The 27,500-nt window shown below is 40.3% G+C and overlaps 1 protein-coding gene across 2 annotated transcripts in view; it reads left to right on the top strand.

Moving 5' to 3' along the window:
* chd1 (chromodomain helicase DNA binding protein 1) overlaps positions 1-27,500 on the top strand; it is a 63,346-nt gene that overhangs the window by 19,188 nt on the left and 16,658 nt on the right. For both annotated transcript variants that reach the window (XM_086096588.1, XM_086096587.1), the window contains exons 6-29: positions 211-479; positions 1,234-1,459; positions 1,603-1,703; positions 2,890-3,068; positions 3,208-3,332; positions 3,433-3,649; positions 6,040-6,129; positions 8,414-8,604; positions 10,648-10,836; positions 10,945-11,107; positions 12,799-12,951; positions 13,065-13,136; positions 13,224-13,373; positions 14,621-14,769; positions 14,849-14,945; positions 15,052-15,147; positions 17,737-17,913; positions 17,988-18,151; positions 18,235-18,276; positions 20,459-20,592; positions 20,699-20,837; positions 20,936-21,086; positions 23,237-23,359; positions 23,443-23,586. In XM_086096588.1, coding sequence (XP_085952714.1) covers positions 211-479; positions 1,234-1,459; positions 1,603-1,703; positions 2,890-3,068; positions 3,208-3,332; positions 3,433-3,649; positions 6,040-6,129; positions 8,414-8,604; positions 10,648-10,836; positions 10,945-11,107; positions 12,799-12,951; positions 13,065-13,136; positions 13,224-13,373; positions 14,621-14,769; positions 14,849-14,945; positions 15,052-15,147; positions 17,737-17,913; positions 17,988-18,151; positions 18,235-18,276; positions 20,459-20,592; positions 20,699-20,837; positions 20,936-21,086; positions 23,237-23,359; positions 23,443-23,586 — 3,541 coding nt within the window. The remainder of the gene's footprint in view (positions 1-210; positions 480-1,233; positions 1,460-1,602; positions 1,704-2,889; positions 3,069-3,207; positions 3,333-3,432; positions 3,650-6,039; positions 6,130-8,413; positions 8,605-10,647; positions 10,837-10,944; positions 11,108-12,798; positions 12,952-13,064; positions 13,137-13,223; positions 13,374-14,620; positions 14,770-14,848; positions 14,946-15,051; positions 15,148-17,736; positions 17,914-17,987; positions 18,152-18,234; positions 18,277-20,458; positions 20,593-20,698; positions 20,838-20,935; positions 21,087-23,236; positions 23,360-23,442; positions 23,587-27,500) is intronic.

The raw sequence follows: 27,500 nt of genomic DNA, 5'->3' as shown, positions 1-27,500 counted from the left end.
TTTCAAAACGATGTATAATCTTCAGTAGTTGGTTGGGAATCCGTTTATCTTAATCACTGCCTCGATGCGCCGTCGCATTGCCTGAGAGGCCTGGAAGCCTGGGTTTTCTCGATTCTTCCTGTCCGCTCTTTGTTTTGCATCTGGCTAGTAGTTGTCTAGCCATGTTTCTTCATCCCTGCCGTTAAGTAAACTTTTGTTACCTTTTGTCAGGATGAATTTTCGAAATGGCAAGAAGAGCAGCTCACAGAAAAAGAAAGCCCCGAAATGTTCATCTTCTGAGGATGATGACTACAAGAAGGTTATTGCCGGTGGTCCACGGCGGCAGGCCACTGTCAACATCAGCTATAAGGAAGATGAGGAGCTGAAAACAGATTCAGATGACCTTGTGGAAGTTCTTGGTGAAGATGTGCCTCAAACTGAGGAAGATGAGTTTGAAACACTTGAGAGAGTGATGGAAAGCAGAATCGGAAGAAAAAGGGGTAAGAATGACTATAAGTGATCGTGTTTTGAATATATCTGAAATTTTTGTTGAAATATCAGTCAAAATTAGGGATGCATGATAATGCTATTTTCAACCGATAGGATAAACCAGTAATTTAGAAAGTGCCGATGTCGATAACCGATAAGTAAGCCGATAATTATTAGCAAAATTAACTTGAATATAAAAATACTTTATAGTCTTTCAATAAGTCTAACATGTTAAATACATTGTGTTAAGCGCCATGAAGCTGAATTTTATTGATATATCTGCTTCAAAGACAACCAGTAACTCATTTTGAGTTTGCCATGTTTAAAAAACTGCAACAAAAAACTGCAATGGTAACATTTTAGGGAGACAGTAAAGAAAGCCCACACTGGCGACTACCATGTCACCATGATACATCTTCTGTGAACACGAGGTCGCGCTCATTATGACATCACAAGTATGCGACACAACCATAGCAGAGGGGAAGGGTTGAAGAGTTGGGCACAACTTGAGCCACAAACACAACAGGTGGACCAATGTGTCATGTCTGTTATTATTATTTCTTTATTATCTGGTTTTTCTGTATGATGTCAAATTGTTTGATAATTGCCGATAATTATCGGCAGATTTCTTTATTATCTGTTTTATCTGTTTGACGTCAAATTGGTTGATAATTGCCGATAATTATCGGTCACCAATATTATCGTGCATCCCTAGTCAAAATGCAGGAAAAGGTTACGACATGGTTTTGCTTTTGTACCTAACAGCTGTGGGAAGTGTGACTACGGTATATGCTGTAGAAGCGGATGGAGACCCAAATGCGAACTTTAATTCCAATAAGGAGGCAGGGGAAATCCAGTACCTCATAAAGTGGAAGAATTGGGCTCATATTCACAACACTTGGGAAACAGAAGAGACCCTAAAGTTGCAGAATGTCAGGGGTATGAAGAAACTGGACAATTTTAAGAAGAAGGATCAAGAAAAAAAGAAATGGTAAGGAGTGCGGTTTGCCACTTTATTCCTCATTTCATCTCAAACGTTTACCCAATGATAAAGATGAGGTGTTTTCAGTGGCTTTGAGTTATAGTGTAGTTATTATTACATATTTTGTGATTAATCTTATCCTCTTACACCAGGTTAAAGTCAGCTTCACCGGAGGACATTGAGTATTTAAATTGTCAAGAAGAACTCATCGATGACCTGCACTCTCAGTACCAGCTTGTGGAGAGGATTATAGGTAGGTGTTCAGTTTTCTTTGAATTCAAAGCTGCTATGTGGAGGGCCATGGACACTGCGATATATTGCGATATTAAAAATAGAAGAATTTTGCAAAAACACTACATCTTACCACAAATATTTGTCTTATTTGTAATCAAATTATTATTATCATTAGCATTATAATAAATGCAAATTGTCTAAAAACAAGTTACTTTTTAGGTGATAAGTCTTATTTTAAATGTAATGAATTTCTTTGGACCATAAATGAGACATTTTAACTATTATTATTATTATTATTATTATTATTATTATTATTATTATTATTATATAAATGTTAGTATATTAACCATTGACTGATATTAACTTATCAACTGCAAGATGCAGCCTGTGCCCGGTTCACTCATTTAAGGCAGCTGCCCTCACCATGTTTGCAGCATTGTCTGTCTGATGGTATTTCATACCGCTTGTCGCGCATGTGGATATAAAATTTTTAAACCCCTATTTAGTTACGGTGTTGAATGGCTCCATGTTTTATTTCGTCAGGTAAAAAGTTATTGCATCCATGATTTGTCGGTGCTGTTTGGACTTCTTATCATAAGGTGTTATGCTGGCAAAGGCATCTGTAATGCGTTTTGGGGACTAAATCCACTGCAGATTCTACCGCCGTGACGCCGTCTCCTCTGCATGTTGCCTTTAGTGTTTTCAGAGCAAACGCTGTGGGTAGTGTGAGAGTGGAGGGGCTGGTGACTAATTAGTAGGAGGGAGGGGAAGAGTGAGCAGAGCATGGAGTAGCTTGCTGCTTTTATGAAGCAAAACAAACATTTGCGTGTTCTTAAAAAAAGAAGAAGATAAAAACATCCCACGTCTTGCGCATGCGCACATCGCAATCGCGATGTTCAAACGATATATTGTGCAGGCCTAGTATATAGCCAGACCAGTGTCAGAATTTAAGCCATCAGTGGCAATTTCCAGCGCTCTTTTTCCTTGCTCTGCCAATGAGCGACAAGGTAACTGCCATCGAGCATTTGCCCCCCCGCCCCCCACCACACACAATTTAGCTCTCATTGTGTTCATAAGTTAAGGACTCCCTGTACAAGTAATTTACCAGTTTTCCCAGAATCCTTTAACGCATAAAAATGTATGCTTACGCACAGCAGTCATATTGTAAATTACATTTTCATCACTGTCTGAATATCTTTGAGCAGGTCATTCTAACCAAAAGTCAGCTGCTGGTTTCCCGGACTACCTGTGCAAGTGGCAGGGATTGCCGTATTCTGAGTGTAGCTGGGAAGATGGCGCTCTGATTGCCAAGAAGTTCCAGAAATGCATTGATGATTACATGAGCAGAAACCAATCAAAGACCATTCCATCCAGAGATTGCAAGGTAAAAAGAAAAAAATAATTCTGGTGGGACTAAATGATTTCTGTCAATTTGTATATTTGTTTATATTTGATTAAAAGCACTATTTATTGCATAGTTTGGATTCAGATGACATAAATAACCCGCTGTACTTTTCCTGCAGGTGCTGAAGCAGAGACCAAGGTTTGCTCCAATGAAAAAGCAGCCCCATTACATAGGAGGTGATGGACTAGAACTTCGAGACTATCAATTGGACAGTTTAAACTGGATGGCCCACTCGTGGTGCAAGTAAGACTTGTGCAGTCTCGCAGCCATGCGTTAATCTAAAGCTCATACTGTATATAGTCGATTATACAAAGTGTTTTCTTCTGCTCCATCTGAATTTAAGAGGCAACAGCTGCATCCTCGCCGATGAGATGGGTTTAGGGAAGACCATTCAGACCATCTCTTTCCTCAACTATTTGTTTAATGAGCACCAGCTATATGGGCCCTTCTTGCTGGTTGTTCCCCTATCTACATTAACCTCGTGGCAGAGAGAAATACAGCTGTGGGCCCCTCAGATGAATATTGTTGTCTACCTTGGGGACATAAGCAGTAGGAATATGGTAAGATGGAATATTTTCTACCCATACACTCTACAGGGTTGCCAGAATATTCAGACACACACACACAGAACACGTCTCTAACCCAAACCCTACTTCATACAGTCCCCTTCAAAGGTATTGGAACAGCAAAGGCACTTTGTTTTTGTTGTATGCTGAAGACATTTTGGTTTCAGATAAAAGATAAACATTAGGGATGTTTAATACCACTTTTTCTCAGACGGATACCGATACAAGTACTCAACTTGTCAGTATTCACTGATACCAATACCAAGTGCCGATACTTCTAGTATTTTTGATACATAGAATTAAAAAAACTAAACTAAACAATGACAGATAATTTAAAAGAAAGCTCTATATGTCCCCATATAGCACATTTCCATAAAATTGCATGACATTAATGGCAATTTTCTATATTTTTTCCATTTGTTCATAAAATATGTTTTGTTTAGAACACACAGTAAAAATACTGTTGTTGCCTTACTGTTATTTATCTATTTATTACTTTATTAAAAAAAAAAATTCTTCACACTAGCCTTTTTATTTGACCGTTTATGACTGAAACATCTTCTAATTAGTAGATTAACACCTTAGCTGTTCACAATGGATACTCCTGCAATCCTCTAGCCAATAGTTTTCAGGCTGGATTCGGGTTTGAATTTCCCGCTCTGTCTGTGGGTGTGATGTCATGTGCGCATTGTGTATGTGATAATTGAGTGTGCAGTTTCATTTTTCGGCCACACGTGACAGTAGCGATTCGAAATTCAATTTTCTTGACAATAATATGTTCTATGCAGCCCCACTAGTCTAAATATGGTACTATATTCTGGTTAATATTGTGTTAGTGGAATATGAGTTAATGAAAATGAGGACCACCAGACCCAAAGCAAAATCCAGCCGTTTTTATCAATATCAGAAGGCGGCCATTTTGCCACTTGCTGTCGAGTAAAAATGACATAAATGTTGCTCAGGTTTCAGGTAACAACCAATACAGCTCATCTTCAGAAAACAGGTAAACTGGGATTGGTTGTTGTCTGAGCCCTGAGCAACATTGATGTAATCTTCAATCGGCAGTGATTGTTGTACTAAATTCATACAAAAGTCTCTGTATTCTGTTTAACCATGCTGCAGCCAGCATGTTGTGAGTCGGTGCACTCGGAGCACTTATAGTCTCCTTCGGGTTACTGCACTCTATCGACAACGCTCTTTCAAAATAGGAAACAGCGTCGCGGTACCGCCGTTGAATGAGCTGCTCTTGACGCTCGCAATTATTTTACATCTAATAACATAATTTATGCAGAGCAGTAAAGCAGCACATAGGAATTCCATGTTTTCTCTCTTTTTCCGGGTTTGTGCTCTGCGTGCCGCCCTCGTCATTTCTGTCCAATGGGAGTACCAATCGTCACACTTGTCTCTTTACAGAATATAGTTCACTTGCAAAACCACAGTGTGGATACAAACCGCACCAAACGGAAAAAATAAAGTCCACTTTTGGTCCAGACCAAACAAGCAAACCAAAGGACTTTTCTGGTCTGAATACACCCTTAGTTATAATACTGTCAGAACCTAATATGGGGCTATGTCTACCTGCTTCCAATACTCAGAAATGCTCACTTGAAAAGTGGGAGGAGGCATCACACAACAGGTGCTCTCAGGTGTTGTGGCGAAGAAGGAGCTTAGTCCAGGGGTGAAACTCTCAATTAACCAGTTTATTTACGTTCCTACCCTCACCTATGGTCATGAGCTATGCGTCGTGACCAAAAGAGCAAGATCCTGAATATAAGCGGCCAAAATAAATTACCTCCGCAAGATTTCTGGGTTCTTCTCCCTTATGGATAGTGTGAAAAGCTCGAGCATCCGGGAGGGACTCAGTCGAGCTGCTGCTCCTCCACATAAAGAGGAGCCGGCTGAGGTGGCTCAGGCACCTTGTTAGGATGCCTCCTGGATGCCTCTCTGGTGAGGTGTTCCGTGTATGTCCCACCGGCAGGAAATCCTGGGGATGATCCAGGACATGCTGGAGAAGCTCTCCCGGCTTCCCTGGGACCACCTTGGGATCTTACCCGAGTTGGATAAAGTGGCTGGGTAGAGGGAAGTTTGGGCTTCCCTGCTAAGGTTGCTGCCCCTGCGACCCAACCCCGCATAAGTGGTAGAAAATGGATGTGGATGTATTATGCGTAAATTGTCTATGAACACTCCATGTCTATGAATCTTCCAGGTACTCCTAACACACGCATCAAGGGCAATGACTTAGCTTTTTGTCCAATTCAGTTTATATAGCTGAATTAGTTTATATTCCAATTTCTTTCAGTTTCTGAAAAATACTCCACACCTATTGGTGCTGTAATACCATGACAATGTTCAAATAAGATTCATTCTTTTTTTTCCAATTGTAGATAAGGACACACGAGTGGATGCATATTCATTCCAAGAGGCTGAAATTCAACATCCTCCTCACTACGTATGAGATTCTTCTCAAGGACAAGGTTAGGAGCTACCTCACATAAACTTCTATTTGGGCTGGGTGACTTTTTTTTTCTTCATGCCAACAACAGCTTACATGGTCATGTGCACTTCTTATACTAGTGTTTCCTACTAGGGATGTCCCGATCACGTGATCAGAAACCGAGTCCCGATCACATAATTTTCAGCTGATTGGTATTGGGAGAAAGTGATCGGGTTTTTCATTTTTGGCAATTTTGTTATTATTAATTTAAGGGCTACAAAGCAACACAATCATCCAGAAGTGAACATATTGCCAAACAAAACGTTTTATACTATACAACATTGCTACACAGCCTTCAACACGGGAAGTAAACAAAGCCAGCAGGGAACGTTCTGGTAGTTGTGGCCGAAACCAAGCTTTATGTAGCAGCAGCAATGTCGGCAGTGTGGAAATATTTTAACTTGGAAAGTGGCACCAGTCTAATGGCAACTTGTAATGTATTGAAGTTTAGCATTTTGGGTGGCGGAAAGAACCCATTGCGTTTAATATAACAAATTGAATACACCACCTGGAAAAAACAAACAAAAAAACAGCACTACACGCCAAGTTTACTGCAGCCACGCAAGTAGTAAAGATGACACTGAGCCAACCGATGCTGAAACAGACTTTGCAGAACAAAGAAAAAGTGTCCAAGGATAGTGAAAAAGCCAAGACAATGACAACCATGATAGCTCAATTCAACGCGCTGGATGACCAACCTTTGTCCGTGGTGGAAAACGTTGGCTTTCGCCGTCTCTTGGAGTAACTAGAGCTGCGGTATGCGATACCTTCTCATCACTATTTCTGCGACAAAGTTCTCCCGGGTTTTGACAAGGAGGTACGTGACCACCTGCTCGTTGTACGGGCATTTAAAGTTTGCCCGTGTGCCCGATGTCACTTCTCAGTCCCACAGCGCAATGGGTTGACACTAGTTTTAATTTACAGCGTGTAACTTTGCATGTCCAGCACCTTCGTGGAAATGCGGAGCATGTGAAGGAGGCGATAGAAAGGATGCTTATCACTGGGGGATTAAAGAAAAAACGGGAGCACGTAATTTTGCGGGACAATACACAAAATATGAAGAAAGCCATGAATGATCGCTCACACGCTTGTTACGGCATGTTACAGTAATAAGTGGAATTTCAAATATTTTTTTAATATGTTTATTTAAGACATGAAATGTAAATATAATTGCAACATTATTTTGTGCACCTCTGATGGCACCCCCCAAAATTATGGAGCTGGTTTTGTTGCAATAAAAAAAAATAGGACGCACTTTTTTTCTTTTCTTTTTTACTCCTAATACTTTGTTGAGGTATCAGATCGGGACTCTGTATCGGCAGATCTTCAAAGTTAGGTGACTCGGACTCTGGTGCAAAAACAATGTGATCGGGACATCCCTAGTTCCTACCCTTTTTGGCTCAAACCTTTTTGTCATACTATGAGTACCCCCTCACTCACATGTTTTGATTGTTCTCCTAAAATAGGATGCAAAATATTTTACTTTGAAACTTAAAGATGCATTGTGGCGTTTTTATTTTTTTGAGTCTCAACTGCCACCTGTTGTAACCAAAGGGAGTATTGTGACCAACTTATTCAACAAATTATACAAAATTATGATTTGCAACATGAATTAAATAATTTTCACATTGTTTGAAAGTGGCAAAAAAAAAAAAGAAGGGAGTCGGGTGGTAGGCAGCCGTAAAATCCAGCGTGCTTCACATTGCCAAAAACATGGTGTACATTTATATATTGAAAAAGCTGTGATTTAGTAACATATTGAGCCACTTCAGTGTTTGAAACAGTATGGAATGAACTTCCCACTGCTGAGTAATAGAGCCCAGAAATAGCTATCCCTGAATCCAAAAGAGAACAGTGTTTATTTGTTGATGTTAAATAATTGAGCATTTTAATTTTAAGGGGCATTTCCTCAAAAAGAAAGTACTTTTATTTTCACTTCACCTGTAAAGAAAATGTATATTTCTATTCTTGGAAGTTCATTCAAGTTAACATTGAGGAAAAAACATAAAAAAGCCTGTGTTTGGTTTCAAGAGAAATAAAGTATATCCCAAAAGGGGGGAGAAATCCCAAAAGCAAAACTTGTTTTGAAAAATTAAATTTCCCTTTCTTGAAGGAAAAATTGATTATGATCAGAAAATCTGATTTTTGTGGAGGGGGGAGGGTGTTTGGGAGAGTTTGTTTCAAGGTCATATCGCCCAGCCCTAGCTTCTATCTTGGTCTAGATTTTATTAGTATAACTAAACATGTGACAAATATGTCTGCAGTCTTTTTTGGGCGGTGTTAACTGGGCTATCATCGGTGTGGATGAGGCACATCGACTGAAGAATGATGACTCACTTCTCTACAAGACTATGATTGACTTCAAGTCCAATCACAGGCTCCTGATCACAGGAACACCACTGCAAAACTCCCTCAAAGAGCTCTGGTCCCTGCTGCATTTCATTATGCCTGAAAAGTAGGCCATACCATTTGTTACGTTCTAAAAATTACTTGTCTTTTTGTTGTTGTTGTAGTAATTTTCACAAATAATGCTCCCTCCAAAAATATTTATTGCGAAAAAAATTACAAATAATATAAATCTTTACAACCTAAGCACATTCAAATACACATAGCAACAATAACACTAATACACTAATTTACAGTGCATCTAAGAAAATGTTCATAGCACATTCTCTATTCTACTTGTTTTCTTGTTTCAGCCATGTTCCATAATTTATTAAAAAATATTTTTTCCCCTAAAGAAATAAAGACTGAACACCCCATAATGACAAGGGGGCAAAGTTGTTGTTTTTTTTTAAAAATTTAAAATAAACAAAAACTAATATTCAAATTTTACAGTATTAGAAAGAGTCGTGTGCGTGTGGGTCGGCAGATGAACCGAAACGGTAAACTGACCAGGAGAGGCCGTCGGCAACATCGTTGTCCTTGCCAGTCAGGCGCTTGATGACAGTAGTAAACTCAGAAATATCGGCGAGCTGGCGTTGCTGTCGACCAGACCACTCCCGAAGGTCTTGGCCATTGCAAATGTCAGTGACTTTTATTCCATGAAAGCAGTGAACTGGCGGCCCTCCAAGAGGAATCGGAATGTGTCCCGGAACTCCCTGTCAAAAGTTGTGTACAGTGTTCCCTCGCTATAACGCGGTTCACTTGTTCACAAGTGCAATTCTACATGCATTTTTTTACAGTAATGTACTTATTTTATAAAAAATTATGAAGGTTTGAACATTGAGAATGTTTAAACAAGAAATGTGAGAAAATGTAAATGCCTAAATGAGAAAATTGTAGAAACTGTGTGATAAGGGGTTTTAGAGCCTTAAAACACTTATAATAAATGTAAAACATAAAACTAACTACCTCGCGGATTTCATTTATTGCGGGTGTTTTTTGGAACCTAACCCCAGCGGAAAACAAGGGAACACTGTACCTCCTTTCATTGTCACAGAGCTGCCTGCTGAAGAAGACCAGTAGATGCGAGGCCCTGCCCACCCACTGCTCCCTCTCTGTAGTCAGATGCGTCTGTCATGAGGGCGACCGGTGCGGTGGGAGACAGGTGTGATAGCAGAGCTGCATTGGCCAACGCAGCCTTGGCAGAGTCAAAACCTTCGTCCATCCCCGAAGAAACCTGTCCACTTAACCCTTGGGCCCTTTTCCCCACAGGGCCTCGTACAAGGGCCACATGATGTGAACTGCGTGGGGAATGAACCAAGTTCAACATACTCAACAACTCCTGGGACTTCACAGTTGGGGGGGGGGGGGCGGGGGGCATGGAAAACTGGCAACCTTGTCCACCCTGGCAGGACAGGAGACATTTTGTCGCGTGACGTGCTGCCTGAGGAAGATAATTACTGACAGAACTGGTGCTTGACCGGACTGACGATGAGGCTCTTTGCTTGCTGAGTTATGGTACCTGTACATCAGAAGACTTGGAGAAAATTTGTAAAAGAACCATCTCACACCTCACGTTAAAAGGGATGTGGGTTCAGTCTGTCAGTGCTCAGATCGTACACCGCACACTGCATCAAATTGGTCTGCATGGCTGTCGTCCCAGAAGGACGACTCTTCTAAAGATGATGCACAAAAAATACCGCAAAGAGTTTGCTGAAGACATGACATTACTGGACAGAAGCAGCGCTAAGGAATGTTGATGACGTATGTAAACAAACGCATGAAAATGAACATTTATCGAGTGCGGAAAAGAACTATGATGTTCATTTTATTAAGTGAAAGATAAGTCGATATAGGCATTATCTTGACAGGCCTGCTCCTGTGTTATGGCAAACCATTTAGGTAGCAAACTTTTTTTTGGGGGGGGGGGGGCATGGTTACATAGGATGTAAAATATGGAAACCGTTAATTAAATAAATAAATTTCAGCTGACAAAAGTATGTAAGCATTTCAATATTTAGCTCTAATAACGCATACAGTCCAACCTCTGAATTTGAGCATGATATGAAATATATCAGGAGCTCTTTTAATGAGTTATGTTACATTTTTCAAGGTTTCATTCGTGGGAGATGTTTGAGGAAGAACATGGTAAAGGACGGGATTCTGGCTACACCAGTCTGCACAAAGAACTGGAACCTTTTCTTCTACGCAGAGTCAAGAAGGATGTGGAGAAATCTCTCCCAGCCAAAGTGGAACAGATCCTAAGAGTGGAAATGAGTGCTATCCAGAAACAGTATTATAAGTAAAGATTGTTGTATCCAAGCTTTATTGTTGCTCATTGTGTTTTGATTCTAAACTCTTAAGTCATCTCACTTTCCAATGTCTGTCACTATCTCTCTTGTGACTGTAGATGGATCCTCACCAGGAACTACAAGGCTCTGAGTAAAGGTGTCAAAGGCAGCACATCGGGTTTCCTAAACATCATGATGGAGTTGAAGAAGTGCTGTAACCATTGTTACCTGATCAAACTTCCTGAGGACCACGAATTCCTTAACAGAGCAGAAGCATTGCAGGTTTGAGTTCTAGTATTGTTTTGTTGTAGTTTGTATGCATCTGTGGTTACTCCTAGGTAGGGCCAGGCGATTAATCGATTTTGCCCATTAATTTAAGCTTTGGGGTCAAAATGTTTTTAGTGGTGCCTGTTCAAAACATGTATGTACTAATCGTGCACTCAGTGGCGAGTGGTGCATTTGGGACACGGGCCTTCACTGGGGATTTAAATGACCTAATCCATGAATTTACATACCCTAGGGCAGGGGTGGACATGAAGGTCCGTCAATGACTGACGCTCCTTTTTGTTGATGATTAACGGGAAACTTCTAAAAATTGACGAACTAAGCTTTGACGAATGGGTTTTTTCGTCCGTCAATGTAATCGTCCATCCATCAATAAATTCGTCAATCCGCTAGATTTTTTTCCTAACAATTGACGGAACATTGACTGATGCCCACTTCGAATGACGGAACCATTGACGGACGCTCATTTTGCTGAACAATTGACGAATGATGGCTTGACTGTTCAGCTTGAAATATTGATGGATTGACGATGACTGAAAGGTGTCCCGCCTTTTGACGATTGCCGAATGACGGTCGCTCAAAATTCATTGGTGTGCCCACCTCTGCCTAGGGTTATGTAAACTTATGAGCATAACTGCACGACAAAAGCTAAACGTCACTTATGGCACCAAAAAAAATCACGTCATGCACATCTCTACTCTTCAACCTCTGAAAATAAAACAATTGCCACTGTATTTGTGATTTTAATAGATATTGAGCCTTTTTCTCACTATAAACTGTGCTCATAAGTTTATATACCCCAAGGGTATGTGAATTTTTAAGCACCATACGATGAAATCAATACATTCTTGCTTTTCTAAATTTGTGAGCAGCTGTTAGCGGTCTTCCTCATTTGCAAAAAATGAAAATTGAGACAATTGCATGTTCTAATTCTACACTTAATTGCCTTTAAAATGTTATAATATGGAATGTCATTACCTCAAAGATTGACAAAGTTACAGCAACAACAACAACAAAATTATAATTTTTGTGTGTTCTTTTTCTATTTTTGCCAGAAAATTTTCCATGGCCGAAATTTTAGTGCATCCCTACTCAATTAAAAAAAAATATATATATTTATTTATTTTTGGGGAAAATAATAAATTTGGAGGAGTGGTGGCTAGGATTTAGGAATGTAGAATGAATGACGGTAGAGGAAACACTGACACTTTGATGTCATTTTCAGCCGACATCAAGTGGTAAAATGGTAAAAATAAGCAGATTTTGCTACTTAATTAATATTCCACAAACGTAATATTAACCAGAATACCCGGTGGGCTTAGACTAGTGGGGGTGCATAAAACATGTTATTGACTTGACTTCCCTTTTAAAATATGTAGTTTGATTTTATCATGCCAAAAAACGTAATATTTTACTGAAGAGTTAAATAATGCAGTATAAAGATTCTGAATATGAAATAATCATTTAAAGTTAGTGTTAAGTCATGAGCATACAACAACGCTTCAGACCACCACCCAAAAAGGGCTTAATGTAGGACCCTGATGAGGTTGTCCACTTTAGCGTAGCAAATCCTAAATACATTTGCAAATCTTCGTTGTGTAGAATCGAAGGGATAAAATGTTATTTTCCAAACATTATACTATTGGAATTATGAGAGAGAGCAGATTATTTTCATCCTTTCTTTCCAGCAACTTATCCGCAGCAGTGGGAAGCTGGTTTTATTGGACAAGTTGCTGCTTCGTTTGAAAGAGCGAGGCCACAGAGTTCTCATTTTCTCCCAAATGGTTCGGATGCTGGATATCCTTGCTGATTACCTGAGAAGCCGACAGTTCCTTTTTCAGGTGTCTTTTTAGCTCATTTACCATGAAACCTATTGTGCACGCCTCGGTATGTACAATATTTATTGGCTATGTTCTTCATCAGATGGATGTGTATCTTTTGTTGATCAATTTAGCGATTAGATGGTTCCATCAAGGGTGAGATGAGGAAGCAGGCATTGGATCATTTCAATGCTGATGGTTCAGAGGTATGTTTTGTTTTCATAAAATTATTACATTTTGACTAATTGATAGTTTGTGTAAGTAAGAATATCTCATACACATATCTCCCAAAGGATTTCTGTTTCCTGTTATCTACACGTGCGGGTGGCCTCGGTATCAATCTGGCTTCAGCTGACACAGTCGTCATCTTTGACTCAGACTGGAACCCCCAAAATGACCTTCAAGCCCAGGCCAGAGCCCACAGGATTGGACAGAAGAGACAAGTAAGCAAAACAGTATATTTGGGCTGGATGGTTCATCGATAGTCGATCAATATGGTTTAGGGTCAGGCCGTTAAGTTTCTCTGCTACTTCTGCACTAAAAATGTGTCATGGGGGTGCAACAGTTAACCGGTTTTACGATTAACATTGGTTTTTAAACGTCAGGATTAAATAACCGCAGTCGTTAACAACACTGGTTATTTCTGCACATGTGCGGCGCATGCGCCATGGTTCATAGCTCTTCTGTTTCCACACGGCCCATTTAGCAGGCGCACAACAACACAGGGCTCAGCTTTGAACGTCACCTGGGGAGAGTTGCGTACTCGACGGCCGTGGGTAGGGTTCCGATGTGGCCGGGCCGCGTTGGCACCGGCCGTGGGCTGGTTGAGTGGATGTAGGGAAAGGGGAAGTCTAAATGCGACGGCGGCGAGTGAGGCGCGACGGTTGGGCTCGAGCTGCTGTCATCGCCGCCGGAAAACAGCGCTCTGTCGCAACCTACCTCCAGGCCGCGGCCGGGCAGGGAGCTCCCGCGAGACTTTTGAAGCTGCGGGGCCGCCATCTTAGAACTTTCAAGAAATCTTGGCATACACATTTGGCTGCAAAATGCCTATGAGTGTAGCGGTAAACTGCACAACTTGCCAGTTTTAAGGTTGATTTTTGATGATTTTTTTTTAAATGGGAAAAAAAAAGAGGGTACATACCGTCTACTTGTTATACATGGTGCCCAGGCCCATACTTAATATTTTATAGTGATTTTTTTTCACTTTATTAAAATAAACCTAAAGTTAAAGCCAATTTGAGCTTTTCAAGTTCTGAAACTATATTTAATTTTTTTTTTGTGTGTACTGTATTTGTTTTAAAAGGCAGCAACTTTTTTTTCCAGTTATTGTTAACAATAAATATTTACGTCACCATTCCCTACTTTCACCTTGTCATTGGCGTCATGGCAAACGGGGGAGCGTGCGCCCTGGATAGATAACCCTATGTTGATCTGGACCATTGTCCATTTGGGGCCATTATTTTCCAATATTGTGGCCGATACCTCATCCAAGTATCGGATCGGAGCATCCCTAATTTCAACCAAAGATAAGCAATGACATAGCACAGCACAATATCACTGCAAACTATAACTGCAATAATAAACATCTACTATGATTAAAGTAAATATAGTATCCACTTGGAGGTTAACTTGTAGGATTCAATATGGTTGTCTACAACTTTTCATTTCTAATCATGTATTGTTCTCTTAGGTGAACATCTATCGTTTGGTGACTAAGGGCTCAGTGGAAGAGGAAATAATAGAGAGAGCAAAGAAGAAGATGGTACTGGATCACCTTGTCATTCAGAGAATGGACACAACAGGAAAAACTGTCCTCCACACTGGCACTGCTCCCTCAAGGCAAGCCATTGTCTTAGAAGAACATCCTGCCATGTGACACAAGACATTCTGAATTCTCATGCCATTTTATTGTACGCAGTTCAGCACCATTCAACAAGGAAGAGTTGTCTGCAATCCTGAAATTTGGTGCTGAGGAGCTTTTCAAAGAGCCAGAGGGCGAAGAGCAGGAGCCTCAGGTAAAAAAAAAATACAAATCCTCAATATACAGTACTTGCACATATAATTCCACTGATTCATAAAGGTATTGTATTGTAGTATGTCATGATTTGTCATGTTCTGTAGGAAATGGATATTGATGAGATTCTCAAAAGAGCTGAGACCAGAGAGAATGATCCTGGACCTTCCACGGTGGGAGAAGAACTGTTGTCTCAGTTTAAGGTGAAATATCAAGAATTCATTTGCTGCACTAACTAGGGCTGAACAATCAATTGCATTTGCGTTTTAACCGCGGTTTGAAAACACGCAATTATGTAATCGCGAAGGGCTGCGATTAACTCTTTGACCGCCAAAAACGTTTAATAACGTTCAGTAAAATCCAAATGAATGCCGCCAAAGACGTTAAAAGACGTTCACTATGTTTTTTTGGGGCAAACAGGTGGAGGAAAGCCTTGGCAAGCTGTGCTGAAAGTATCAAGCAGGTCGAGTTAGTATAATGCCTATTTTTGGGCACTAGATGGCAGCGATGACTCTCTTTGGACAAGATTGGGTAGGCGTCAGTAGAAGACGTGAGGCGGAGCTAGAGTGTCGAGGGGAGAATGGCTGAGGAAGCGAAAATGGCGACTGGTTGCAAGCAGCTCACGCTTGAGCATTTTTTTCTAAGACGAAAAGCATCAACCAATGCTAAAGAGCACATTGATGATGATGATGGTGACTCCGAGGTTGGCGCCGAAGTTGGAAGCGTTGCCGCGGCGGCTTCGATCGTGTCGTAAAGCCTCACCGGCTAGCGATGCTAACGCCGGAAAACGAGCACTTCTGCACAGGCGGACGTTCAATCGGACGATGAAGAGTACCCCGAGTCCAATGCATATTCATCGGAGGAGTGGGTACAGTCTGATCACGGAGAAGACACTGGTTCTGGACTACGATGCCACCATGAATGGAGTGGATAAGATGGATCAGAACATCTCTTACCACCCGGTATAGGAACTGAAGGACATGAGGAAGCCAGACGTAACACCAGATCACCGTATCATGATCCTGAGAGTAGACTTGATGACAACATGGCCAAACACACACTGCAGTATATACCTGCTACTCCCCGGAAAAAAAGGCCGGTAAGAAAGTGCACGCGAAGGGGCAATCGCAGTGAAACTAATCTGTGGTGCAAATCCTGCTGCGTCCCCTTGCACGCAGGGGAGTTTTACACAATATACCTCACAAAAAGAAAAACTGTGTAGTGAACCATCCACACAATTGTAAATAGTACCACAGTTGCACACATTTGTAAATAGTTTGCCAAATAGTTTTGTCAAATTGTTACACTGTTGAATGTAAATAAACGTATTTTGCTATCAAAAAACACATTTTCTTTGTTGATGGTAGTGTTTTACAGAAGTAAAGCACTGTTTAGGTGTTTGTGGCATCATTCATGGAAAAAAAAAAAGGTGTCAAATTCACTAGAGTGCATGAAATAATATAGTTTCACAAAAAGCTTGATTTCTCCGTATTTTGGTCCAAAACAGAGCATTTGGTTGAAACTTACCTATTTTCTATTGTTGATTACTGAAAAACGGAATAAGGTAGAAACTAACTTTTTTTTTCTGATGAAAGATGAGAGTTCAATCTTTCATTTGGTAGTATCTGTGTTTCCATAGTCAAAACACAAAATTTTCTGTGGACCTTGAAAGATCAGTCAAAATGCTTAAATCAACTGGCACCCACACATCCTCTTTTCTGAAAATGCTTGGCAGTCAAAGAGTAAAATAGATCATTTGTAAAAGGGCGCAGCAAAGGACGTGGACAGTGTGACGAGATGAGAGACTGTGTGTGTCTTAGCTTGAGTCATTTCAGGAGGGGAGGGTTGAGGAGCTGCGTGGTGGGGAGGGGCGGGGCCGAGCGTGGTCCAGGCTGGAGGGAAATGTGGAAGCGACTTCAACACGACGCCGTAATGGCGGATGCAAGCGAAAGTTTAGTACCAAAGAGGGGCATCAAGTCAGTTGTGTGGAGGCATTTTGGCAAAAAAGAAAAAGAAGACGCAATGCAATGTAAGATATTGTAGTGAGAATCTGCCTCGCTCCCGCTGCTACCTCAAGAGGGAACACTGCGAACCTTTATCAGCACTTATAAAAAAAAGACCACAAAGCACTGTATGATAGCTGCATGGTGGCTAAAACGCCTAGCGACCAGTGTTTCCAACCTCAAGTGTGTGTGAGCAGGGAGTTCATGCGTGTGAGAGAGAACGAGGGAGAAGACAGCGTGAGGGGGGAGAGGGATAGAGGTACACAGCGCGTGCGTGTGGGAAAGAGGTTGACAATGTGTTTATTGCAAAAATGATAACCTTGAAGTTACTTGCACTTGCTCATCTTTAAAACCAGCAAAAGTTGACATGCTGGTTTTCCTAGCAAAAAATCTGAGCTACAACTTTACAGAACAATTTTTGTGGCTGAGAGTGCTATACTTATTTCAAGTTTGACTGAGAATATACTGTACACTTATTTTGTGTTAATTTTTACTGTGACTTTTTGAAAGTACAGAACCATGAAAACGTTTGCACTTTTATATCAAAGTTTATAGATCAAAGTTTTATCTAATGCTTCTCAATGGTTGATTGTTTATTATTATTTATATAATATATTATTTTTAATCGCATAGCAAATCGCAACATTTTGTGAAAAAATCGCAATTAGATTATTTGTCATAATCGTTCAGCCCTAGTACTAACTGTTGGCCAATATTTGATTGGTAATGTCTTTTAACTCTTCCTAGTTAGCAGTTGCTAAGTTGATGTGGTTCTCTGGCCCTGTGCAGGTTGCAAATTTCACCATGATGGAAGAAGAGGAAATAGACATGGACTCCGAGCGCAGCCAGCGGAGTTGGGATGACATCATCCCTGAGGAGCAGAGGAGGAGGATGGAGGAGGAGGAGAGGCAGAAGGAGCTTGAGGAAATCTACATGCTGCCACGTATGAGGAATTGTGCCAAACAGGTATTCAGGCAGTACAACGTCAGTACAGTGATGCCGTTTTGTGTGTACTACACTTCTTTTTGTTTATTTAACAGATAAGCTTTAATGCTAATGAGGGCAGAAGACCGGGCAGGAGCAGGAGATACTCAGGTTCCGACAGTGACTCCCACTCAGATCGAAAGAGGCCAAAGAAACGCGGTCGGCCTCGAACAATTCCACGGGAAAATATCAAGGGCTTCAGTGATGCTGAGATCCGGAGGTGACTGACAAGATATTTTTACATTTTGATTTGAAAGCCTATTTACACATGCCCTTTTACTTTTTTTTTTAACAACTTATCAGGTTTGTCAAAAGTTACAAGAAATTTGGAGGACCACTGGAAAGGTAAGTGAAATACAGAATGTGTGCATCATCTCAAGATTATTACTACTGCAATTTCCTGTACCGTAATTTCACGACCATTAGGCGCACCACACCTTTGGGCGCAGGCATGGTTAAACATGCTCTAGCTCCAAACATAGGTAGCATCCTATAATGCTAAAACATATGCTTGTGCTAGCGCATGTTTTTAAAAAGGCAGCGAGCGAAACAAAACTTAGTTCGGTTGAAGTAACAATGTAACAGGGAGTTCAGTTGTACTTAAAGTATACAACAATGTACTCACGTTGGAGAGGAGGAGCTGGAGAACTCGCCACCAAGTTGACTCTTCCGTGCTCTCATGTCTGTCCTCAGTCAGGTCCGCCTTTCTTGTATATAAGAAATGTGTCGCAGGAAGTCCTCCCACACAGTCAGTCAGATTTTGGACCTTGGTTCACACACTAGGCGCACCTCACTATTGGGCGCACCGTTGATTTTTAAGTTGAAATTACAGTCATTCACTTTTGACATCAACACAATGTCATCTTGAAATCATGTTCATTCACTAATTAACCACCATAATGAAAAACTCTAAGTATGCTGGCATTTTAGAATGCAGCCGCTGTTCCTAGCGTTGGCGGCTACTGGCTACCCGCTGGCCAAGACATCGGACTACTTTTCAAAGACACATAAGCGAAAATGACTCTGCACACTTCGATGCTGACGGCCTGACACAGTTGCAGTTCCTACCAATACATTTTTAACAAACCAGAGTTACTCAAATGGGCTTTAGAAGAACGTGCCACTCTGGTTCTGGCATCTCTTCATCCCATAGCCCAAAATCTCACTTGCTAATGTTTGCTAATGCTAAAGTTAAGAACAGTTTGCTGTCATGCAAAGTTTGAATTTAGGGGGGGGAAAAGACTATCCAAAAATGAAAACTTAATTTCATTCATCAAGAAGTCAAGTCAATTGTTATTTTCACTTTGGTGACTGTCGTGTTTTTTGGACATGAAGTGACGTAATGTTTTGTGCCTACAAGGCAACGACGGAAGCCAACATTACGATGTGAAGAAGAGTTTTGTTCTAATATTTTCAGACTATGATAAGTACATGTACTCATAAATTTTGGTGACAATCAGTCACATTTTTCATTCATATGCCATTGTAATGGACCGGTTGCCCACACTGTACATTACACGGGTTGGCTGTGTTCGCCAGTCACTTGCGCAATAATTATTATTTTTCTTTGTCAAAGGAAGAATGTGAGACTTGAGATGGGTAGCAGTGCTATCTAAATTGTGGCAAAATGTTATGACGCCATACATTTTTTTGGTGCCTACAATATACTAGGAAACAAGTCCAAAATGAATAGGGCTGTATTGCGTGCATGCAGCACGTCAGAGCGATGATGTGGATTGGACAAAAATGTCCAATAATTACACCTAATAAAAAAATGAAAAGTTATCGTTTTCATTCATTGTGTGGGTCAGTTTGACTCAGCAAAGACAACCTCATAGTTGGCAAATTCAACATTTGATATGTTGGGCAATGTTTGCCTTAGTGGGAGAAGGCTTTAAGAATAAACAGTGTGATGGCACCATTTAGTGGCCGTAAAAAACAATTGCATTTAGTGACGTTATGAAAACCTCACGTTTTAACATAAATTCCACACCAACGAACCAGTAACGTAGCAGGGAGCAACAATCGTTACTATGTTAGGTTACGACATGCCCCTTATGTGCGCACATGTGCCGCAAATGGCTTGTAGCCAATGATAGCGGGCTGGCGTGGCCAACTGACGCGCAACCATATGGACTAACTGCAGGCTATGAGCACAGAATACGTACTTGCTACATCATTAAACCAGTGCTAAGAACATCAATGAGGTAATATAAGTAATAAGGAGTTAAGGCAGCTAAGCTCTCTCTATCTGTACTGTTGGGACCGCACCAAAAACAGGAAATAAAATGTCCGCAGCAATGTTAGACAGCTAAATATTATTATATAAAATTTGTAATATTAGTCATTAAATCATGCTGGAATCTAAGGTACTGGTAAACGTCAATAAAATGCGGCCCGTTTTAATTTTATTTCTTTTGGGGGGGGAAAAAACACATTATTCACAAGAACTTACGGTATTAGAATTTTTGGGGGGCCACTAAATGCAGTACTGACTGAACATTTCTTTTTGAATTTCTTGACTAAGGCTTGACGCTATTGCTCGTGATGCCGAACTTGTGGACAAGTCTGAACATGACCTGAAACGCTTGGCTGAAACCGTTCACAACGGCTGTGTGAGAACGTTACGAGAAAACCCCTGTGGACCAGAAAAAACTTCTGGTAACTAAACAAATTTTTGTGATCAAAGAAACTGTCTGTGCCATGTAAAATGTATTTGCTGGGAACTGCAAGAAATATCACTGTCTACTTTTTTACCTTTAAATAGGAGGCAGAAGAGGGAAGGTAAAAGGGCCCACATTCAGGATCTCTGGTGTTCAAGTCAACGCCAAGCTTGTTATTTCTCATGAGGAAGAGCTAGCTCCACTTCACAAGGCCATCCCTGCAGACCCAGAGGAGAGAAAAAAGTTTGTAAAACATTAAAATAGTATATGATTTTTTATTTAATGTAAAGGCTAATAAAATGTACCATAAAAATTATAATGTGTTTGGGTGTCATCCATAGGTACATAATTCCATGCCACTCGAAGGCTGCACACTTTGACCTTGAGTGGGGGAAAGAGGATGACTCCAGCCTGCTAATAGGAATCTATGAGTACGGTTACGGCAGTTGGGAGATGATCAAAATGGACCCAGACCTCAATCTCACACACAAAGTGAGTTCAAGCAAACATTTTCAACTTTTGTGAGCGTCAGAGATTCACACAAATTGTCCCCTTTTAATTTTGTGCTATTACACACTAAATATCATGTATGTAAAACAACTCAATTGTTCTGCTTGAGGGTTGAGTCAATGTGGTTCTTTTTTAATACAGTTGTAACTCAACATTTCAGCGGCCCAGTCATACAATTTGGATTTTTACTTTGTACCTCACTAGAGCTGATTTTAGTGAGTCACCGATGCAACTCATGGCAGTAGGGATTCCAGCAGGCGCGGTTGTAATGCACTAAAAATGCACACGTTTTCCAACCATCAATGTACTATATACTGGAGCCAGGAGTTTACCATTGGTAGCAATGGTGTGGTTTAGTATTAGGGCTGCAGCTATCGTACAGTATGAGTTTTTTTTTCCTTCGTAAATTTAAATATTGCATAGCAGAAAACTGTATATTTAAATTTCTTGTAAACAATAGGTGAGATTTTGGCCTATGGAACAAAGTGATGTCAGAACCACGGTAGCGCTCTGTTCTAAAACGTTACATTTAAGTAACCCTGGTTTGTTAAAAATGGGTTGGTAGGAACTGAAACTGTCAGGCTGTCACTATCGACATGCAGACTCATGTTCGCTGATTAAACTGCCATTGAAAACTAGTCTGACATCTCTTGCTAGCCTATACCAGGCTGCTGCTAGTTGCTGGCTGCTATCGCTGACAACAGGTGCCGTATTACACAGTGATAGCATAATTGTTTTTTTGTTTTTTTTTCCCGTAGCATCCGTAATTAGCAATTCAATATGATTTTGGGATGATGTTAATGCTGCTAGCAATGGCAATAAAAACTGTGGGTCCAGTCAAGCCTCCAGATGGAAAGACAAGCCAGCCATTAGGTGCTGAAAGGACCAATGGACCTTTTTCACAAAAAACTGAAAATACATCATCAGGAATTTCAGCTTCCGGTCTTTATATTTAGCACTAGAAGAAAGATGGATCGCAGAGTATACTGTACACTATCTCAAGCATTTACCCCAAATCACCTTTGCCTATGTGGAAATTAGCATTGTACAAGAAAACTGCATCAGGGGAAAAAATGAAGAAAATGAAAGAAAAAAAAAGAAGTTTCCACGAGAAACTCATCGAAAAGGGAGCCGTCCAAAACGCTTCATGTGCATGTATGTCGCCCAAGGTCAGAGATTTTTTTTATGAATGGTCACCTTTATTCACACACACACATCTGTACGCCTTATGCCCAGTTCAACCTCTGAAAATATAAAGACAATGGCCACAGTATTTTGGATTAAATTGCCATTCATCCTTCCTCCCCATAGACGCTCACTATACAAATCTTAACCTGTTAGTTATGACCAATCTCCACCAAAATTGACATGCACATCTCTAATTTAGGACCACATTAATCTCTTAAAATATCAATATGATTGGCTCAATAGTTTGGATTTTATGGACATTTAAGCATTTTCCTAATTAAGCGTGTGACAAATGTGCGCACCTATGGAGAGCAATACAGTATATGTCTATAAAATCCAAAATACTGCTTCAATCGTGTACATATTTTCAGAGATTACTGTGGGCATACATAGATATGTGCATGTGAATTTTGAGAACGATTGGTCATAGTTTTCTGGAATTAAGCCACGTACGATACAGTGACTTTTATTTTTATAAATGCGCACAACACCAGAAGTCACGATCCACTGCGGTTACATATTTCCGGCCACAAAATGCGGAAGTGTGAAAAAGGACTTTTTGTCTTTTGAAGTTGGCCGTCACAGCACACCATGGCGTGTTATTGGCAACAATTATTGCAGCTGGCCGACGTTGTACACCAAATAAACTGTCAACCGAGGCAGAAAAAAGCAATTTTTTCAATTTTTTATTTAAGTACTCAAATAACTTGAGGACCAGTTTCACCCCTACTGAGTATCGTTAAGATAGCAAGATTGATTTCATAATCATTTCTCATAAGAATTAATTTTTTTAAATATTCTCATTTCCAATCTAATTGCAGGTTGACCAGCGTCACAGAATGGCTTGTGTAGAGGCTACAGCGTAGTTAGTTATGTTAACTTTTCACTGTCACCGAAACTTTCATATTTTGTCCTGTAGAATGATGTCATGTTGTCTGTTACAGCTTCTACCAGATGACCCTGATAAGAAACCCCAAGCCAAACAGCTCCAGACCAGAGCAGACTACCTCATCAAGTTACTGAGCAAGGACCTTGCCAAAAAAGAAGCTCAGAAACAAGCAGGGACAGTATGTCTGACATTTAATTAAAAGCTTTGTCTTCATTCTTGTATCCGTTCATTCATTGGATTAAACACTCCTCGTACTTCTAGGTCAATTCCCGAAAGAGGAAGCCAAGAAGCAAAAAGAGAGAAACTGTGAAGCCAACTCCCATAGATGAGATGATTAAGAGTGCATCGTCAGATCCCCAGTCAGACAAAAGATCGGATGATGACGATGAAATAGAGGAGGAAAAGGTACTTTAAAAAATGTTTGACTCCTTTATAGGCTAACAAGAAAGTGTTTGTGCTAATGTGGGGCTGTAACTGTTTCAGATACAGGGTTATAATAGTTATGGAATTTTCATTATCGTGAGTTTTTATTTTGCTTCAAGCTTTAGTTTTAATTAGTTTTCAAGGTGGGTTTGTTCGTTTTTATTGGCGTTTTATTTCTATAATTTTTTCCCCTTCTTCAAAGTAACTTGAGCAGAGTATTTTGGTCTATTATAGTATTATGCTATTTGAATTTGTCTTTGCAAAGTGCACAAATTATTTTAGAGTTCTCCAACAAGCATCACAAAACAGGTCCACATGTCAGCAACATTAGTTTTGAGCTAGACACAAAAATGTATCCTTTGGACAAAACTGACGATTTTGAGATTTCTCCACAAAAAGCCTCCGTGAGGTCTCTATTTTTGTTTCCTAGCTCAACAAAAGTTAAAATTGTAGTATAAGTGTATGAAAATAAGCAATTATTAGAACAAGTACATCTTTAGCCAATGTTTTTTTTTTTGCCGACTTAACCTTCGTCTTGTGTTAGGGTCGGCAGCGACCCGTTTTTAGGTTTAACATGCATAAAAGAACCATATAAATTAGTTTATTGCATCAAGGCTTTTTGACTTTGTCAGGAACCTCTATTTCAACAAAATAAAACAAAAAAAAAAATTTCACTAAATTCTAAAATGCTCTGGTTGAAATTATTACATTTGTGTTGTCAGTTATAAAAATAAGATTATAAAGCAATAATTAGAGCCAAAACTGGATTCATAATTGCACTGTCAGCCAACACACTGACAGACAGCTCCTCTCCCAATCCTGTGAACTTTAGGGGATTCTCATTTTGCCGTGTTTTCTAGTACACCTGCACAAAAACAAAACAAACAGAGATGGGCATGTCCTGACATGTTAGGTCAATTCATTCATTTGAAGGGTCATTTGACTTGCAGAGTGCACATCTCCAATTTGCAGCATACAAACATGAGAAGAACATTTACAGCGACCCAAGTTCTGGATAATCTTTTTGATGAAAATGAGGAAGAGGACACAGAGCAGCATAGCGATGTGGATGAGCAGGTTTCTGAGGAAGACAATGTGGAGTATCATCCAGAAGACACAGACATATCTGATGAGTCTGATGAGGAGGTCACTGGTGGTGAAGCTAGTCCCACTGAAAGATTCAAGTCCAAAAATGGTAAGATCTTTTGGAGCTCAGTACCTCATGATGTACATGGCAGGGCAGCTGCTGCAAATGTCATAAAAATGACCCCTGGAATCACAAGGTTTGCTGTGACAAGAGTCAGTGACATCAAGACATGTTTCGAGCTATTCATGCCATTGTCACTAAAAAGAGTCATCATGGCTATGACAAACCTTGAAGGAAAAAAAGTCCATGACGACATGTGGAAAGACATTGATGAGGAATATCTGGATGCTTACATTGGTGTTCTTCTTCTTGCTGGAGTGTACAGATCCTGCAATGAGGCCACTAATAGTCTCTGGGACGCATTGACAGGCATAAATATTTTCCGGGCAACAATGTCACTTCAGACCTTTCGAGATATCAAGAGTCCTCAGATTTGACAACCGAAATAGCAGAGCAAGATCTGACAAGCTTGCCCCCATCAGGGATGTCTTGGAGAGATGGACGCAACTCATCAGGAAGTGACAAAAAGCCCACGATTATCCTCGACTATAACAAAAACAAAGGAGTGGACAACCTGGACAAGCTGACTGCTACCTACACTGGCCAGCGAATGACCAGGAGGTGGCCAATGGTTGTGTTTTACAACATCCTTGATGTGTCTACATGTAATGCATTTGTGTTGTGGACCCAAATCCACCAATGGTGGAACTCAACCAAAAAAAGCAAGCGAAGAATGTTTCTTGAGGAGCTGGGAAATGCACTTGTCAAGCCACACGTTGAGCGAAGGGAACGGGTGCCCCGAACCCCAGATGCTGCCATCTTGGTCAGACAGCTGCAGAGCTCACCTAGCACTTCGTCCACACCTTCAACACGACAAAGATCTGCTTTTCATTTTGTGTTTATATTTAAGTTCTACTGCTGAAAAAATACTTTTTTTGCATTTTTCTTGAAGTAAATATATATGGGTCGAAATCGACCCATAACACCATAGATGTTACTATAGTCAATAATATTTAAATTAATAAATAAATAAAACAAATTAATTTAAGAGATGTGTTCTAATAGCCCCCAGTAATAGTCAGGTAACACAACAACCTTTTATTTATTTATATGATTCTCTTGGTGTTTATTTTACCATTTTTTAAAATTGAAATCGAAGGGTATACTGACAAAAAAGGCCCAGAAGCCCACACCAAAAACATTAAAACTAATATTTTCATGGATAAGGAAGCCTAACAAGCCAACCAAGAGATGAGAAATAAATTGGATGATATCTACTTGTTTTTAGTGTATTTTACAGCTGATTTAAGACACGGGTCGAAACCGACCCGTTAACATAAGAGATGGTAACAGAAAGTTAACACAAGACGAAGGTTAAGCTAGCAGCGCGTTTTGGAAACCTGCCTCAAAATAACCCAGAGTACTTCGCCTCTAACGTCACTTCACATACAGGCATGAAAATCCCTCACCTTTCGATGATATTCACCGTTTTGAAAATAAAATAGGTCACTTACGTGATTCATGCAGATCCGATGAGAAAATATATTGGGTGGTTGGGGGGGGGTAGATGACCAGAAATTCAGTCTATCACTTAACTCCGGGTGGGATCGGTACCGATGACGGCACGATTCACGTTAGATCAGGCGGTGCCATATTCCAAAGCGTATCTTAAGTTGTGACTGAGCAGGCGTAGATGTGTTGGTCATTTTCTATGGTGCACTTAAACGCAGCAGTGTACCCCCAGTGTACTGACGTCACCCACTCGCGCTGGATTTCTTTCACTTTACATTTCCGGGTTTGTGTGGAAGCAAGCGAGATTTGACCGCCGACAAGCCAAACGAGAGTGAAGCTTTGCAGTTCCTAGCATGCTTTGGTTGAGCGTGGTGCCCCACCTGGTGTGTGGACTTCTTGGTGCTGAGTCCGAACGATGGCTGGGATGTTCCCGCCATCAGCTGGCTATTTGCGGGGAGCCCTGCCGCGTCACCCGCCTTTCTCTCCGGCGCGGACACAGCAGATGTCGTGTCTTCCTCCACCGATTCGAATCAAGTTGTACGGTGTGCTTTACCATCGTTACAATATATTATAGAGTTTTAGAACAATAATAACCACGTACTTATACCATATTAATAAATTCATGGGTAACGCTAAAATTTCCAAATCTAATTGTGACCAACATGTAGTACTAGCAAGCATTACATACTGCATCGGATACATTAACATGAGTTTGCTCCCGAGTCCCAATTATTCTCTTCATTGTCATTCACGTCCTCTTCCAACTGTCAATTTTTGCAAGATTTTACTCCAAAATTGGGTTCAAATTCATCGTGCTAGGTGCAGCAGGCACATTCTTGAAAATGTGTTTAAACAACTGTACAAGGAACCAAAATAATACTAATACAATTATTTATCTTTTGTTATCGTATTATTGCTCACCGTTCTTCGTTGGTTGTTATAAAGAACTTTGCATCTCACTTTGTAATTAATTTGGTATTATTTACATTATTATTGTAATACCTTGATTTTACTCCATCCTCTCTGGCTCATGTTTTAAATTCATGATGTTTTATTATTTGTCAGATTTTATTTAATGAAAAATAACTTTTAAAGTGAATGTTCTTTTTAAAAATTATTATTTTATTCTTTGATAAATTAACATTTATTACCACAAACAACAGAACACAAGTACCGAAAATTGGTACTGTGCAGTACCGGTATCGATACCCCGGTACTGACAATTGGACCCCCCAAC

Source organism: Leptonotus elevatus, chromosome 15 (assembly GCF_054856555.1).
Source record: "Leptonotus elevatus isolate MCC_2025b chromosome 15, RoL_Lele_1.0, whole genome shotgun sequence".
In the NCBI taxonomy this organism is placed as follows: domain Eukaryota; kingdom Metazoa; phylum Chordata; class Actinopteri; order Syngnathiformes; family Syngnathidae; genus Leptonotus; species Leptonotus elevatus.
Note: the sequence above shows the minus strand (reverse complement) of the source record. Positions and strands in the feature narration are given on the sequence as shown.